At 44.1% G+C, this 16805-nt stretch overlaps 1 protein-coding gene across 1 annotated transcript; it reads right to left on the bottom strand.

Moving 5' to 3' along the window:
* Positions 1-923: 923 nt before the first annotated feature.
* On the bottom strand, positions 924-10867 carry INSIG1 (insulin induced gene 1). Its single transcript, XM_069859304.1, has 5 exons — positions 10486-10867; positions 7132-7256; positions 6268-6434; positions 5696-5795; positions 924-3233 (listed from the first exon to the last, which is right to left on the bottom strand). Exons 1-5 carry the CDS (start codon positions 10829-10831, stop codon positions 3204-3206), a joined length of 768 nt encoding a protein of 255 aa, XP_069715405.1. The 5' UTR covers positions 10832-10867; the 3' UTR covers positions 924-3203.
* Positions 10868-16805: the final 5938 nt, after the last annotated feature.

The following is a 16805-nucleotide window of genomic DNA, read 5'->3' as shown; positions in this document are numbered from 1 at the left end:
ATCCACAGGTCACATTCTGGCTGGGAAGACTTTTTCTTTTCCTGTAGAAGCTTTGCACGCGCTTTCCTGTCTCAAAAGCAAACTACCATGTCCCACTTATCAAAGCCCAGGCTGCATCTCATAACTTCTTCATTTATCTTTAATTTCTTTCAACAAAACCTGAGCAAAGTTTGAGGAAAACCAATGCACTTGGTAGATCTGGACCACCCTCAGACTGGATCCGTTACCTCCTCAGATGACACGGAGCATCCACTGAAGTTAACAGACAAAACAGGTTATCTATGCTACAGTAATTATGAAGGCTTCTTCAGCTAAGCCAACACTGCACTGACGTGGATGGATTACTCTTTTCTACTCTTTCCACCACAAATGCAGCAACTTCTAGAACTCTGAAATAAATATTTAAGTGCAGTAAAATTGAAGACTCTGTCTAATTTTGCAAGATGCTCTCTTCCCTAAATCAGCTGATGCAAGTTTTAGAATTGTTTAGCCTTATCAGCTGTGCTTACTCATTCTTACTGTTTGGACTTTTCAAGATGCCTCAGACTTCAGTAATCATTACTGCAGGCTACCACAGGAATTTGCATGTTTACCCTTTCCATATTTTGTTTCAAATGATGAGTTTCAGCACGTTGGCAAACAATGATAAATAGCACTATCTTAAGTCACATACCCATAACATACACTTAATGACACTTTCTTGGTATAATAGCAAGACCATTCTCCAGCTGCACAACCCAGACTGGAAACCCCTCTAAAAGCTCATCTCTGAGTTCAGTTCAGGTTGTTTTTTTGTTTTGTTTTTTTTTTTTTTAAACCACCAAGTATGCATGACTTAATATTTGTTGTGCAACCATAACAACTGTCCTCTTCAAGCAAGATTCCTGCATAATGTGAATACAGAAAATCCAAGGCAAACATGATTTGATCTTAAAACTTTAATAGTAAAAAAAGTGTAAAACCAAACACACGGCTTAAAACTTACCAGTAAGAATGAGAATTTAAGCGTTCAAATTCAGAATAGTGCAAATTTTCTTCACTCCCTTCCTGCCTCTTCCAAGCTTAAATCACTTTGGTTAATATAGAAGTCTTGGCAAAAAATGAACTTTTGACTTACATTTTTGGCTGCATTATTTCTAACACATACAGATTTAGTTTGAGTCTTTACAAAGAAATCTTAAAATATTTCTCTATCAATTGAATATGTGTAGCGATCACTGTCACCTTTACTTGCATCTGGTTTTACCGCATTTTGAAACTGGTTTCAAAATGGTTACAAAACTGTCTCCCCAACAGGCTGCACATTTCTTAAAACAGCTGAGCTGATCCAGTCCTAATTTAAGGACCAAATTTCTTCAAGTAGTGCTATAAAAAGTGATTATTAAAGTTTTAAACATTTGAGGAAGGATCTTATACCAATGAAATCACACTTGACTTACACCAAAGCAGGATCAGAATTGGGGTTTGCTCTGTAATACAGAATTTTGTGCTAAATTTTTCCTGCTACAAAGAGGCACAAGCAGCAGTTATAGCATTCCCTTAGAAGAGTGAAGACAGCCAGAACACTGCCACCTTGCCTCAACATCGTGATGCGTCAGTCTTTAAATGATGCCTGTAATTATATCTGACGCCATGTAAGATTGGAAATGAACACACAAAAAAAATTGCATAATACAAAAAGGCAAATCCATGAAAGTTCACAAGTACACCATAACCACAAAATTGGAGTATTTCTAAAAATTTGGGTTCAATGAAAGATACAACAAAACTAGCTTAACTAGTTAAATAAATTATTGCTCCATTTTACTCCATGCAGCATTGAAATGAACTCAGAAGCCTTTTCTCTTTAATCTCTCATAAGAAATGATCAATGTTGAAGAGAAGATGAGGCTCAGATTTACTGTACATTGCACTTCAACTTTAAGACCTAATACTTGCTATTTAGGTCTCCTGTGGACTAAGCTATCAAATGAATACATTGTGCTCACCAGAACTAAGTATTAAGAAACACCGAATGTTTAATGTAGTGACATAAGCACTTTTTTCTTTTAAGAAGGCAATCACAGATTGCAAGTTCCATAGGGTTGTGAAAAAACAAGCAGTGATCTCTTTCAGAAGCTGAACTGAGAAAACAAGCTGTTCACTGTTCTTCTCACACAGTTTAAATCACATTCTAGGTCTGCTTCTGTTTCAAATCACTTCGGTCAAACCCCTGACACAAACAGCAGCAAGATCAAGGACATTTCTAGGAGGAAACTGCAGACCTAAGGAGCTGGGGGCACATACTCAAATCACCAAGCAATGGCCTGCGGTACACACTTTTTCAGTGACAGCAGACTTTTTTTAAAGATACCAAAGACCTTCAGTGAGATACTGAAGTGTATGTCTAATATGAAGCAGGATTACTGGCACATACTTAAATTTCTTACTGAATTGGGGCCAGAACTTCATTCTTGCAAACCTGACTGAAAGCTTCAGAATTAATGATATTTCCAGTCTGAATTTCTGATAAAGTTCATGTCAGAACAAGATTGTCTCCAATGCTCACCTAACATACTGAAGTAATTTAGAAATTCCAAACAAAGTGACTTCCAACCTTTTGCCCCTCCAACCCTCTCCACCATCAAAAGACAAAAACTCAATGCAGCATTACAAGTAAGGGCATGATTCCTTCATAAGACTCCTGAAAGCATTAGTGCAATGCCTTTAATCTGTTTTGATCACTCTTATTTTTAAATAACCCTATTTTTTAAAGATTTGGATAAATACTATTCCTATTAAACCATACTTCATCATTGTTAAGCACCATCAACCTACTTCCTTTGGGCACTGATACAGGAGCTTGTAATTAAATTTCAGTTTCAAGGCTTTAAAATATGGCAGCTGCTTCAGTAACTTACATTGAAATCTAATACTGGGAAAACTGCCACTTAGCCTGAACAGTTGTATGCAACTTGGTGTTAAACTCTTCCAGAGAACAGCCATATGCAAATGCTTATGCGGTAAATCAGGGTAAGATTTCAAGATAAGCAGTTAATTTCACTTGGCTATTCTAAGAGTGGATTAATATTTTTTTCCCACAAGTCATTTGTGCAGTGAGCCCATAAAGAGATTATTTTTCCTAAATAATCTTCAATTTAAAACAGGGACGCATCTCCGTAATGTTGCTTTCACACTGGCACCGTGCTCTCTTCTCCAAAGATTTAGTCATTGTGTGGTTTCTCTGGAATACCCTACAGATAAAAAAAAACCAAACACACACAAATGTTATATTTTAAGACCATCTGCTAAGTGACTACATTATACAATATTTTCAATGATTAAATAGTCAACTACCTCCAGTTCAGCCGATCATAACCTAATAGACACGGCTACTCATAAAAGCTCAGCAAGAACATGCTCCTCAACTGTGGACAAAGTCACTATGGATCTGTACTGCCTTAATTAGTGCATCTGATAAAGCCATCCACCAACAGAACTGCTTTTTATAAGACTGTTAGCCTTACTCCCCATCTCAGTTTATTTCTTAGCAGAAGGTACACCATGCTTCATTTAATGGGTATTAATTCAGTTTTTTTAACAGCCTTCTTTTAAACTGTCTTCATGTATAAGTCACTTTGTTTTCCAATTAAAGCCTGGTATCACCAACTTTTCTTTAAAATGAAGCTTTTAATATGTTCTTTTCATTCTAGACCGAAAATGAGAATGTATTCGGAAGGACTGAAATGTATTCGGAAGGACTGAAATGTATTCATAGTTCTGTACCCTGAAGCAGAAGCAAAACAATAGGTATTTGTGAGATCCAAGTTCTGTTAAGAACAGTAGTTACAATGCAAAATAAGTGTTGCCATCCATTTAAACCAGCTGATGAGCACTGACCAAGAAACTGCAGGTGTCACAAAGAGTAGCAAGGGCCGATGGTGGCAGCAGCAACTTCACCTTTAATTCTGAAATAAAGCTACTAAAGAAAATGCTGGATTTCATCATCAAGCTGATAGCAAAAAATCAACCCCAAACAGAACCTAAAGCCCTTGTCTACAGCAGGTTTGCTGAAATCTAATACTGCACTTGGTTACTGCATGTAAGCTTGCCTGAAATCCAGTGAATGAAAAGCAGCAAGCATCTCCCAGCTAATGTCTCTCAAGACTGGAGGGAATGTCTCAGGGACACTTCTCATTCTACTTCTAATTTCTTTTCTAACTGCAAAAGCTACACAGGGGTTGAGGAAGAGGCGAGGCAGCTTTACTCCACTGGAATATTAGCCACAGATGCTGCCTTCTACTCTAGACACGTGTGGAGAATATCTACTGTTTGACCTGCAGCATTCACATGCAGCCAAATAGCTCAAGGACTAGGGGAGAATACAGCTACAACACCACCCCCCCCGCCCCAACCCCTGCAAAATTCCATCTTCTTGCCACATTCCCAATAGCTGACAAAACAGACTGATCCTTTCGGGTTATCTCTATAGAGGAAGCTCCTAGCAGACTGAATGCTACCACTCAGTTTCAGAATTGGAATTCTTTGAATTTCCCACACAGAATGCTTCACAGTGACTTGCAGAAGCATTCCTATGAATATGCTGGGCTTCTCAGGTTTTTCCAGACTAAGTAATGGTAATGTAAACAGATGAAAAGATACTTCTACATAACCAGAACAGAATGCTTTGCCTTGCCACCCTCCATCCTTCTTTGGAAGAAAGATGAAAAGATTGATAGGAAAGTTGCAGGCAGCAGCCAGTCTGATTTTAACTACACTCAGGTGAGATGGTGCATGAAAAGAAGCCAAAAGGAAGAAAAGAAAAAGTCCTATGTGCCAAAATTTATTTTAGCTTTTTCTTTAAGACTCCCCTCCTTTGCTTTCTAACATAAGAATCATAACTACTGTAAGTACTGTGTATGCCAATGTGAAATGTAGAACTGTAACTTATAATTGACCATAATTTCATTCTGAGACTCTGATTGCAATAGCAATGCTTAAATGAAACCATGTTAATGTATCTTTTTCATTTGATGTGAGTGTCAAATCTAAAAAGAGCAATGATAGCCTCTCCCCGCCCCCCGCCTAATAAATGTAGTGTTAAAAATTCCAGTGGGATTTGAAGAGGGAGCAGTCAGCTTGTATTTTAAAAACGTTCAGCCAGGTTTACTCTTAAGTGCATTACAAAGAAATTACTTAAGAACCCAGCAAATGAGATAGCAATTTATACTGTATTATCCCTTATATGACGTGATACCTGAACTCCATCTTAAGTGACCAGAAGGAGCATATTTGACTCTACAGTGGTGGAATTTAATGCTATATGAGGATGTTTCTTTCATCTACATAAGACAAATGCTTTACTAGCATAAACAGACAAAACCAATCAGTGTTTCAGTCTTCTAGCTACCTTAGATGTTAATTCAAGGAACTGACAGAACAGGAGTGTTTAAGGTTCTCAATAGAAGTGGTGGACTGATCCCAGTCTTATTTAGGCTGTTGCTGGAAAAAGTTAAACACAAGATACTTAAACACTTACTACAACAATTTCCACTCTACTGGCAACACAGGTTGTACGCCAACATTTCAACTCTTGGAAGTATATCTGTTTATCTTTGTCAGCTGGTGAGTCATGCTCTGAAAGGCATAGTTTGTTCTTGGACTAAGAAAACTGAAGGTATTTAGATTGCTAAGGAAATAATTATTAAGTAATTACCATAGCCAGCTGGCGTCCTATGTTTCCTACAGTCACACCTCCTGAAAAAAATATACATGGAAGCCAAGAACGGATGTAAAGAAAATCTGGGGAAGTATACCTAGTAAATAAAAAGAAATGAGAGACAAATTATTATCATCACCTTACATATTGGTAACAAGATACTATAGAATTCTATCCCTTGGCCCAAACAAAACAAACAAAAACCAAACAAGTAGGAGAAGAAATAGAGACCAAATTAAGTTTGCTAACTTAATAAGCTTCCAAACCCCAATGTCCTAGCCAGCAAAGTTTAGAAATTCTCTCTCCTGAGAACCAGTAAGAGATACGCCAAGTCAGTAGGAGTTCAGTTTTATAAGCAGTTACTATCTCAACACACATCCCAATTTGTCTGTTTGCCAGCCTCCACCCCCGTTCTCAAACCAAAGTTTGAGCAACTGAACAATTAGCTGCTTAGGCAAACAAAATGTCTTAATACAAGAACATGCCGAAGTTGCTAACTTCTAGTGCATGCAAACCCATTTTTAATTAAGACAAGAGAGTTAAAATACTATTTCAAAAGCGTAACTTACTGATAAACACCATTATATACAAGAAACTGGGTTATGAGAGTTGCTACAAAAGCTATTGTAATTCCAAGTCCGAGACCACTTCTTGAACGATCAAATGTCCACCAAAGACCCAGTGATAAGGCTGCTAGAGTTAGGGACAGCTGGACATTGTTGGCAAAATCTAGTTTCTGGAAAAGAGATGTTAAGGACAATCCTTTAAAGTCTGCAGACATCCTGCTGCTGAAACTGAACAAGGAAGAACTGAAACAGAAAGTGAATATGAATGTGTATCTCTAAATACAATACATTAACGATCTGCTCTTCAACCCTGCTGAGCAATCACAGGTCTTGCTGACTTTGACTGGAATGTGAGTCAAAGACAACATCAAATTTTGTCACACAGAGCACCTAAAGAATATACTATACAGTATTATATTAAACTTTTATGGATTTTTGTCTTGGGTAACCCAGTTATCCCTGCTGATTTAGTTTTTCTGCTCAAACCATCGTTATTTAACACAAACAACGCTCTTACTGAACAGTTCAGTGTACCTCACTAGTTAATTGTGTAAAGTATTAGATGCAGAAAACATACAGAATAAAATAACATGACTTACACTGTTCTACTTGCAGTGAAACCAGACATACTATGATGTCGATCCCTTTCTCAACTACTTAAGTAAACTGCGTTATCTATCTTAATACTCTACTACTTTATTAATACTTTACTACTATTGTAGTGTACTGCAGGTCTCACAGAAGTTGACGTCTCTGCCAACAGCATCATCCTTACCTTTGTATTTCTCCCAGATGAGAATGGGAGAGACTGTTTCAGGACAACAGACTAAGCACATTGAGCAACAGTGTGAACTAGTTCAAGGATACAGCACTTGCATGATTAATGCCAACGAAAACTGCTATGCATCGCATCACGCTGGCCCACTCTCTCTTGAATTTGTGTGGCTCCCCAAGGTGGCTGTCAATGCAGGGATACAGCAGGCCAACAACAGCTGCAAGAGAAGCAACACTGCTTGTACTAACACTCACACAATGATTACATCAATATTACTATTTGTCAAACACTTATTTTCCAAACTAAGTAGTGAGGTGCTTATCAAGCTACTGTAAGCCTGATAAAAAGGCAATTATTACAGCCCTACTGCAGAAAAGGAAAAAACCCACTCTAACAAGCAATATTCTGTTTGAACCTTTAAAGCACACACACAAATATATATTGCAGTGTTAAGGCATCTGACTTCTAGCTCCTTTTCTTCCATGAGCATAAATCACCTGACATCCTGAGCAGATGCTTGTTTTCTACCAATAAATGAAAAAGCAACAGAAGTTTAACTACAGTGAGAAACTGAATATACATTTATTGCTCACATGCAAGCCAGACAGTTTTACTAAGTTGACTCGTCAGCTGTGAATCAGGCCCCGAATTAAATATTTGCCTAGACTTTCTTAGGAGAGCTGCTTTCTCTCCTTCTGCTGAGTTGCAAATCAGCCTACACTGCCATCTAAATTGGATTAATTTTGATGCTGAAAAGCAGACATGAACTTAAAGCAGCATCCGCCATCAGTCATAGTTGTGTCAGAAAAAAATAACTACTCATACTATTAACCAGACAAAGTTTTTATCTTCATACAGTGTCTTCCCAGGCTTATCAGTCTTCAAATTGGCTGCAGAACAAAAACGTTGTCTGGGGTTATCTCAGTTACTAACAAACACTAGATGTGTTTCATTCTTCTAAACCTTAAAACTCCACGTATTGTCACCAGCCCCAGGGTCAGACATGCTGCTTTAACTGTACGTAACATTTGTGTGTTTATTTCCTCTCCTATTCTCCTTCTCCCCCCTCTCAAATACCTAAAAGGAACGAGTCCTATGTTAAGGAGGCTACAAGATGTATCCCCCTCTGACAGACATGTGATCTGATGCTGAAACAGCCCCATTATTTCCATGCAGGTTACCAGGACTTTTACCTTATGACAACAACTAAATGTCAAAGTTTAATCCAGCACTGACAGGACTACGAGAACGAATACTGTGTTCAGTTCTGGGCCCCTCACCACAAGAAGGATGTTGAGGCTCTGGAGAGAGTCCAGAGAAGAGCAACAAAGCTGGTGAGGGGGCTGGAGAGCAGGTCTTACGAGGAGTGGCTAAGAGAGCTGGGGTTGTTTAGCCTGGAGAAGAGGAGGCTGAGGGGAGACATCATTGCTCTCTACAACTATGTGAAAGGAGGTTGTAGAGAGGAGGGTGCTGGCCTCTTCTCCCAAGTGACAGGGGACAGGATGAGAGGGAATGGCCTCAAGCTCCGCCAGGGGAGATTTTGGCTGGACATTAGGAAAAAAATTTTCACAGAAAGGGTCATTGGGCACTGGAACAGGCTGCCCAGGGAGGTGGTTGATTCACCTTCCCTGGAGGTGTTTAAGGCACAGGTGGACGAGGTGCTGAGGGCCATGGTTTAGTGTTTGATAGGAAAGGTTGGACTCAATGATCCGGTGGGTCTCTTCCAACCTGGTTATTCTATGATTCTATGACTTGTGACCATTTCTTTTCACTACACTGCTTATTGCTCATTCAAGTTTATGGCTTATTATTCATACTCCATTACTATGTGGTACAAACCGCACATGATAACATGCTGCATTAAAAATAAACACACAAGAGCTGTTTACTTCCAATGCAAGTAAAAAGCAGTCCATGGCGCTTTGGTTTATGAAGATTTTGACACCAAAAATACTGGCAAATAAAACTCATAAGATTCGTTTTCGAGTTTTAGAAAGCAAGCACCCTTTCTCAGGCCTGGGCAACGGGCAGGAGTGATCTCCATCAATCATGTGCAATGAGACAAAAGCTAGTTTAGGAACACATTTCCCACTTAAATGTGTATGTATAATTTTTCCCAGAAATCTTATGCACGTTCTAAAATTAGACCTTGGAAAATTATGTTATCATGAAACTTCACAACAGTCAAAACTATTCCTAATTTGGAGCTGGCTCCAGCTCTCTGCTTGACCTTGCCTTTAAGATATGAAAGGCTGCAGAGGGGACTACAGAAGAAACATCTGTTCAACACAGAGTACGCTTTGCATAAGATGTTGTCATCTTCAAAGAACGGAAACGCACTGTCTAAAAGAAAATATACTATGAGAGGAAGAAAATATGCTATCAGAGCCATAGTCTGTTTAACTCACAAAAAACGTAACTGCTTAGACTAAACTTTACTTTAGCTTAAATCAAAACATTCCACTTTTTGCAATAGTAGCTGCTCCCTGTATGCACCTAACTCCCGTTCCAGCTCGCAAGCAGCGGGCACCGCGTCACTTCCACGTTTTGCTCCCGGCCCGTGGCCAGTCGCGCCGGTAGCCAATGGCGAGCGCCGCCTGCCACTCACCAGTTCGCCGGCAGCCAGTGGCGAGCGGGGGGCGGTGACACGGGGCGGCGACCCACGCGTGCCCCGCCGAGTCGCGCTCGCTGCCACGGGAGCCGCAGGGCGGCAGCTGCGTGGGGGGGGTTGTTTGTACGGCCGCTGGGAAACACACGCTTCGCCCACTCAGCCTGGCAACAGCAGCCTTGGGACGCGCGTGGAGCGGGCACGAAGCCTGCCCGAGGGCAGCGTTCGCACTCGCTGCGGGTGGTGGGAGTGCAAAGGTCCCCACGCACAGGTCATAAATTCGGTCACACACCCCCACTCCCCTTTCCCCGTGGAAGAAACAAATCACAGAATGGTTTGGGTTGGAAGGGACCTTTACAAGGCATTAACCTTTTAACTCCATCGGGTTACTCGGAGCCTCATCAAACCTGACCATGAATGTTTCCAGGGATGGGGCACCTACCACCTCTCTGGGCAACCTGTGCCAATGTTTCATCACCCTCAGCGTGAAAAATTTCTTCCTCCTACCTAGTCTAAACTTCTGTTCAAAAAACACAACTGCTTAGAGTAAACTTTACTTGAGCTTAAATCAAAACATTCCACTCCTTGCAATAGTAACTGCTCCCTGTATGATTCTAACGCCCCTTCCAGCTCCCACCATCATCCCTTGTCCTACTGCTACAGGCTCTGCTAAAAGTTTTTCTCCCATCTTTTTTATAAACCCCCTTTAGGTACTGAAAGGCATCAATCTCCTCAGAGCCTTCTCTTCTCCAAGCTGAAGAACCTCAACTGCCTCAGCCTCTCTTAATTAGGAAGGTGTTCCAGGCCTTTGAATCCCTCGTAGAAGTCAGCTACTCACCTGCCGCTGTCCCACAGCACGGGGGCACCCACCAGGCGGATGAGAAGAGAGTGGAAATCACCTCCTCCGGGAAGAGAGTCACGTTTCTCTGTATCTGTAGCATGTTCAGCACCAGGGCCATAAATGCACCCACGACAAAGAGGACCACGCTTCTCTGCACCAGGTGCTGGCTCCAGTTCAGGGTGCTGCAGGGGCTGGAAGTGTGAGCTCCATGACCCACCAGCGTCAGCGAGGGGCTTGAGACAGAATTGCCCAACATCTCGCCCACCTTGGAGGCCAGCTGGACTTTGGACTGTCCCCTGGCAGCGCTTGAACAGCTCCAGGCACTGGGCTCCAACCTGGGCATCAGCTCCACTGCAGCCCTGAAACACAGTGACACCAATCAGCACCACTGCAGCCCTAAAACACAGGGACACCAGCCAGCACCACTGCAGCCCCAAAACACAGGGACACCAGCCAGCACCACTGCAGCCCCAAAACACAGGGACACCAGCCAGCACCACTGCAGCCCCAAAACACAGGGACACCAGCCAGCACCACTGCAGCCCCAAAACACAGGGACACCAGCCAGCACCACTGCAGCCCCGAAACACAGGGACACCAGCCAGCACCACTGCAGCCCCAAAACACAGTGACACTAGTCACATATGGCTGACACCGACCAGGCTCTGGAGGCACCGGGTGGCTACGTCAGACCCAGCTGCCTCTGCTCCCTCAGGATCATGGAATGGTTTGGGTTGGAAGGGACCTTAAAGATGATCCAGTTCCAACCCCCCTGCCATGGGCAGGGACACCTCCCACTGGACCGGGCTGCTCAAAGCCCCATCCAGCCTGGCTCTGAGACCCTCCAGGGATGGGGCAGCCACAACCTCCCTGGGCAACCTGTGCCAGCGCCTCACCACCCTCATAACGATGAATTTCTTCGAAACGTCTAGCCTAAACCTTCCCTCCTCCAATTTAAAGCCATTCCACGTCGTCCTATCACTACACGGCCTCGTATCGCAGTTCGCATCGCGGCTCGGGGGTCTAGCAAATCACTCCCCACCCCATTCCCACTTCCACCTGGGCACCGGGGGCGGTGGGGAGACGACTGTCAGTGGGCGCGACCACCAACCTCCCCCCCCCCCCCCACCTGAACGGGCGCGCCCCCCGCCCAACCCTGTCACCTCAGTGGGCCGCTCCCGCCGCCTCGGGCCGCGCTGGAGGGCGAACGGCCGCCACTGTGCCGCCTCCCTCCCGCGCCCCGCCGGTTTATAAGGTTTATAAGCCGCCGGCCGCGGGCGTCACGTTACCCGCCGCCGACCTACCCGCGGCCGCAGGCAGCGCCGGGCCCGCCGCCGCGCGCCCCGCCCCGCCCCTCGGGCCGCGCGCCCGGGCGGGGCGGGGAGCGCGGGAGCCCGCGTCCGGTCGGGTGAGGCGCGGCGGCCAATGGCGGCCGGGCGGCTGATATGACGTCAGCGCACACCACCCCCCGCGCCGCGCGCCGCCTGGGGGGGGGGCTGAGGGGGAGTGACGGGGATGGGGAGGGACGTGGTGGTGATGGTGGTTGTGGTGGTGATGGTGGAGATGGTGATGACTGAGCGACGAAGCTGGTGAAGGGGCTGGAGAACAGGTCTTACGAGGAGCGGCTGAGGGAGCTGGGGTTGTTTAGCCTGGAGAAGAGGAGATTGAGGGGCGACCTCATTGCTCTCTACAACTACCTGAAAGGAGGTTGTGGAGAGGAGGAAGCTGGGCTCTTCTCCCAAGTGACAGAGTCATAGAATCATAGAATCACCAGGTTGGAAAAGACCCACCGGATCATCGAGTCCAACCATTCCTATCAAACACTAAACCATGCCCCTTAGCACCTCGTCCACCCGTGCCTTAAACACCTCCAGGGAAGGTGACTCAACCACCTCCCTGGGCAGCCTGTTCCAGTTCCCAATGACCCTTTCCATGAAAAATTTTTTCCTCATGTCCAGCCTGAACCTCCCCTGGCAGAGCTTGAGGCCATTCCCTCTTGTCCTGTCCCCTGTCACTTGGGAGAAGAGCCCAGTTCCCTCCTCTCCACAACCTCCTTTCAGATAGTTGTAGAGAGCAATGAGGTCTCCCCTCAGCCTCCTCTTCTCCAGGCTAAACAACCCCAGCTCTCTAAGCCGCTCCTCATAAGGCCTGTTCTCCAGCCCCTTCACCAGCTTTGTTGCTCTTCTCTGGACACACTCCAGAGCCTCAACATCCTTCTTATGGTGAGGGGCCCAGGGGACAGGACAAGAGGGAATGGCCTCAAGCTCTGCCAGGCGAGGTTCAGGCTTGACATCAGGAAAAAATTTTTCACAGAAAGGGTCATTGGGCACTGGCACAGGCTGCCCAGGGAGGTGGTTGAGTCACCTTCCTTGGAGGTGTTTAAAGGATGGATGGTTGAGGCGCTGAGGGGCGTGGTTTAGTGATTGATAGGAATGGTTGGACTCGATGATCTGGTGGGTCTTTTCCAACTTAGTGATTCTGTGATTCTGTGATGATGACTAATGGTGCTGGTGAAGGTGGTGGAGGTGGGGGAGATAGTGGTGGTGGAGATAGTGGTGGTGATGGTGATGGTGGTGGTGAAGGTGGTGGTGGTGAATGTTTTGATGGTGAAGGCAGTGGTGGAGATGGCAGTGGTGATGATGACAGTGATGGTGGTGTTGAAGGCACTGATGGAGATGACAGTGATACTGTTGGTGGAGATCTTGGAGATTATGGTGATGACAGCGATAGTGATGGTAAGAGTGGCGGTAGAGATGGTGGGGGTGACAGTGAAGGTGAATGTGCTGGTGAAGGGTGTGGTAGTGGTGGAGATGGTGATGATGGTGAAGGTAGTGGTGTTGATGTGGAGATGGCGGTGGTGGAGATGGTGGTGGTGATGGTAATGGTAGTGGTAAAGGTGATAGTAGAGGTCTTGATGGTAGATATTGTGGTGATGACAATGATAATGGTTGTGAAGGCAGTGATAGAGATGGTGGTGGTGAAAGTGGTGCTGGAGGTGGTGGTAGTGGTGGAGATTTGAGTTTGCAGTGGTAGAGATGGTGGTGATGGCGAAGGTGGTGGTGGAAATTGTGGTGGTGACAGTGATGGTGGTGGTGAAGGCAGTGGTGATGGTGAAGAAGGTGGTGGTGGAGATCTTGGTGGTGGAGATGCTGTGATGACAGTGATGGTGGTGGTTAAGATGGTGATGGTGAAGTTGGTGGCTGACATGGTGGTAGAGTTGGTGGTGGTGACAGTGAAGGTGATGGTGAAAGGGGTGATGGTGAAAGGGGATCCTCAGTATTCTCCAAGGGCCCCGAAAGTGACCTAGCAGAGGTGGTTAAATGTGTGTTCTCTGTATCATCTTAGACCTTAGCACCAACAGCTGTCTACAGAGCAGGACTCAGCTGTTGGGCTGCTTCTTTAAGATGCTGGTTCTCCAGGACATACTGGAGGGTAGTGTGGAGTAGTAGGAGTAATGGGATTTCTTAGCTGACCTCACTAGAGCCAGCAGGTCTTCTTTTTCACCTAAGGGTTTCCCTTCTTTGCAGTAGGAAAGTATAGGATCCAATGGCTTCCCAAGTAATGACGCTGAGGATTTAAGAATAATTGCTAGCCATGCCTGTGAGGGGCAGAATGATCACCCAAGCTCTTGGACCATCAGTGTTCAGTGGTGGTTCAGTGATGGTTCCAGTTGTCTTTCATTGATGTGGTAAATGCAAATGTGAAAATACGGAATCAATTAAAGATAGGAAAAAAGGCAGGTCCCCTCTATGTGATAAAGAGTAAAATTCACCTAGGATTTAACTATCCCTTCTGATCTTTGCTCAGTTGGAGTTGGGATGCAGAATTAGGATTGCTGAGCCCACTGAGGAATGTGCCTTTGGAAGACATGCTGAACTGTCATATTAATGGACAAGATGTTAGTGCCATCTTTGGAAGAGACAGAAGAGTATTTTTCTCTTAATATCGATTCGCTTGGTATTGTGGATCTGTTAAGAGTGAGGCCGGAGGAGGCCACGAAGAGGATCAGAGGGCTGCAACACCTCCTATACAAGGAGAGTCTGAGAGAGTTGTCTTGTTTAGTCTAGAGAAGAGAAGGCTCCAGGGAGACTTATAGCAGCCTTCCAGTACCTGAAGGGGGTCGACAGCTGGGGAGGGGCTCTTATCAGGGAGTGCAGGGATAGGAGAGGGAGAACAGTTTTAAGCTGAAAGAGGGGAGATTTAGAATAGATATGAGGAAGAAATATTTTGCTGTGAGGATGTTGAGGCACTGAAACAGGTTGTCCAAAGAGGTTGTGGATGCCTCATCCCTGGAGGTATTCAAAGCCAGGTTGGATGAGGCTTTGAACAGGCTGATCCAGTGAGAGGTGTCCCTGCTCATGGCAGGGGAGTGGGAGCTGGATGATATTTAAGGTCTCTTCCAACCCAAACCATTCTATGATTTGATGATTCTATGATCACCTCAGCCCTGTTTTGCAGCATTTACTGCTGGACCACGGTATATTTATACGTATACTGTGTATGTGAAATAGTCAATATTTTTATTGCTGTTTCATCTCAATAGTGTCCCAAACCAACTTTTAGTTTTAGTCTCGTATACTAAAATTGTTTGTATTCTTCTGTCAGATTTTTTAAAATTTCCCTTCATTTTTTTTTCTGACTTGCTGGACCTGGACTGTAACTGCGAGTTAACTATTTTCAGATAAAGCAGTCTTAATGTACAGTCAGCATTTTATGAGCTCCTCTTCAGAAACATTCAATTTGTTCCAGGAAATCACATGCAGACGTTAACGCTTCCCTTCATGGCAACTGTGTACAAGTTCTGAATTGACCCAGGCAATTCATCTGTATCCCAGGACCGCTTAAGCCATTCCTTCGGCAGCTCTAACAAGGGCTAGAGCTCATTCCCTGGGATATTTTCTTTCTTGTTGAATCACTGAGATTTATCAACAGGACTGCGGATCCAAGATAAAATATAAGAAATCTCTGGAGCAGACCTATGGGAAACAAATGTTATCCATCCTTGCTTGAGCTACATCTCTACTTTCTTTGAAAAGATGCCTTTCTGTACTATTTTTTTTTCCCTAAGTCTTAACCATATCCTCAGTGCCTGGGCAGAGTTCACATTCCTGTGTGCCATGTCTGCTAGTTTTCTTTCCTGAAGGAACCTCTTAAGCATTTTTTTTTTATCCCATGATTTTCCTTTCCTCATGGATTTCTCTTTTGCTACTTCCTGCAACATCTTTTTATTACTTCCTTTTGTTTCATATTCCTAGTGTCATGTGGTGGTACCCTTCTTTTTTTCCAGGCTTTTTTCAGGCTGCAGAAACCAACTTCTAAGTTGGTAAAATACTGCAGCTTCGCTAAAACCAGTGGAAGCAGTATGACCATGCACTAGTTGAGAAATTGGCCCTAAGATCGTTTCTTCTGAGGTTACTTGCTTAGAATAAAGGTTAAAAGCCCCTTTATGTTCCTGTTGCTTTACAGTCATAATGTTTTCCATTTCCTTTTTGAATCCTAAGAAGGGTTAGGCCTCTGCTTGCTTTGATTGATGCCTGAAATCTTATGCTTAGCAGTTATTTCTGGAAAGAAGTGCTCGTGTGTCTTTGTAAGATTAATGGCATGGTTATTTTAATCTTTTTTAAGAAAGACAGCAGAATCTGGAGGTACGCGACATCACTACTTATTACATAAATAAATGATTTCACTTGTTCTTTCATGCTTCCTGTATTAAACTCTGTGACATTCTGGAATCTCACAACGTGCTTGTCTCATAGTGAGTGTTACATGGGCCTTTTGGGCAAGAAACTTAGGATACGGGGACATTTTATTTCTCTCCCTACTTAAACTAGATCAAAAAATGAGCTGGCTGCTGATACAATCTCAGAAGGCAGTGGGAGAGAATCACAGAGCAAGACCTGTATTATGCCTAAAGCGGCTTTCCTTTGGCTTCACTGGAACTTATTCACCTTCAAGACTTTCTCCTTTTGATACAGAGAATAGAAAGCTTCCCAGTCATAAGATAAGCCTTAATCTCCTGTGTCTTCTTAAAAGGATTTTGTGACAGGCCTTGTTTGATTCCTGATGCCAGCCTTATGTACAACAGTTCAAAAAATCTTTTGACATAAGGTACAGTTTATCAGACTGAGTTTTTTGCTTTATCAGCATCTCCAGTGTAGTTGTGTGAGTTTTCAGGAATCCACAGCAAAGCCTGTGGATCACATGGTGCCTTGTTGGAGGTCAGCGAACCTCAGTAATAAACGGTGTATGCTGAGTTCTGTACAATAGTTTTGTGAAATTGCCCAAGTTCTGGTGCAGGAACTCATTAAAAGCAAGGG

The sequence above is a fragment of the Phaenicophaeus curvirostris genome, chromosome 6 (genome assembly GCF_032191515.1).
Source record: "Phaenicophaeus curvirostris isolate KB17595 chromosome 6, BPBGC_Pcur_1.0, whole genome shotgun sequence".
Classification (NCBI taxonomy): domain Eukaryota; kingdom Metazoa; phylum Chordata; class Aves; order Cuculiformes; family Cuculidae; genus Phaenicophaeus; species Phaenicophaeus curvirostris.
Note: the sequence above shows the minus strand (reverse complement) of the source record. Positions and strands in the feature narration are given on the sequence as shown.

Excerpts from the sequence above, each read along its gene's own strand:
- INSIG1 (XM_069859304.1), bottom strand. The coding sequence starts at position 10,831 with ATGCCCAGGTTGGAGCCCAGTGCCTGGAGCTGTTCAAGCGCTGCCAGG. Across the intron at positions 5,796-6,267 it reads GTATATAATGGTGTTTATCA|GTATACTTCCCCAGATTTTC; the intron begins GTAAGTTACGCT and ends TTTATTTACTAG. Across the intron at positions 3,234-5,695 it reads TAGGACGCCAGCTGGCTATG|GGTATTCCAGAGAAACCACA; the intron begins GTAATTACTTAA and ends TTTTATCTGTAG.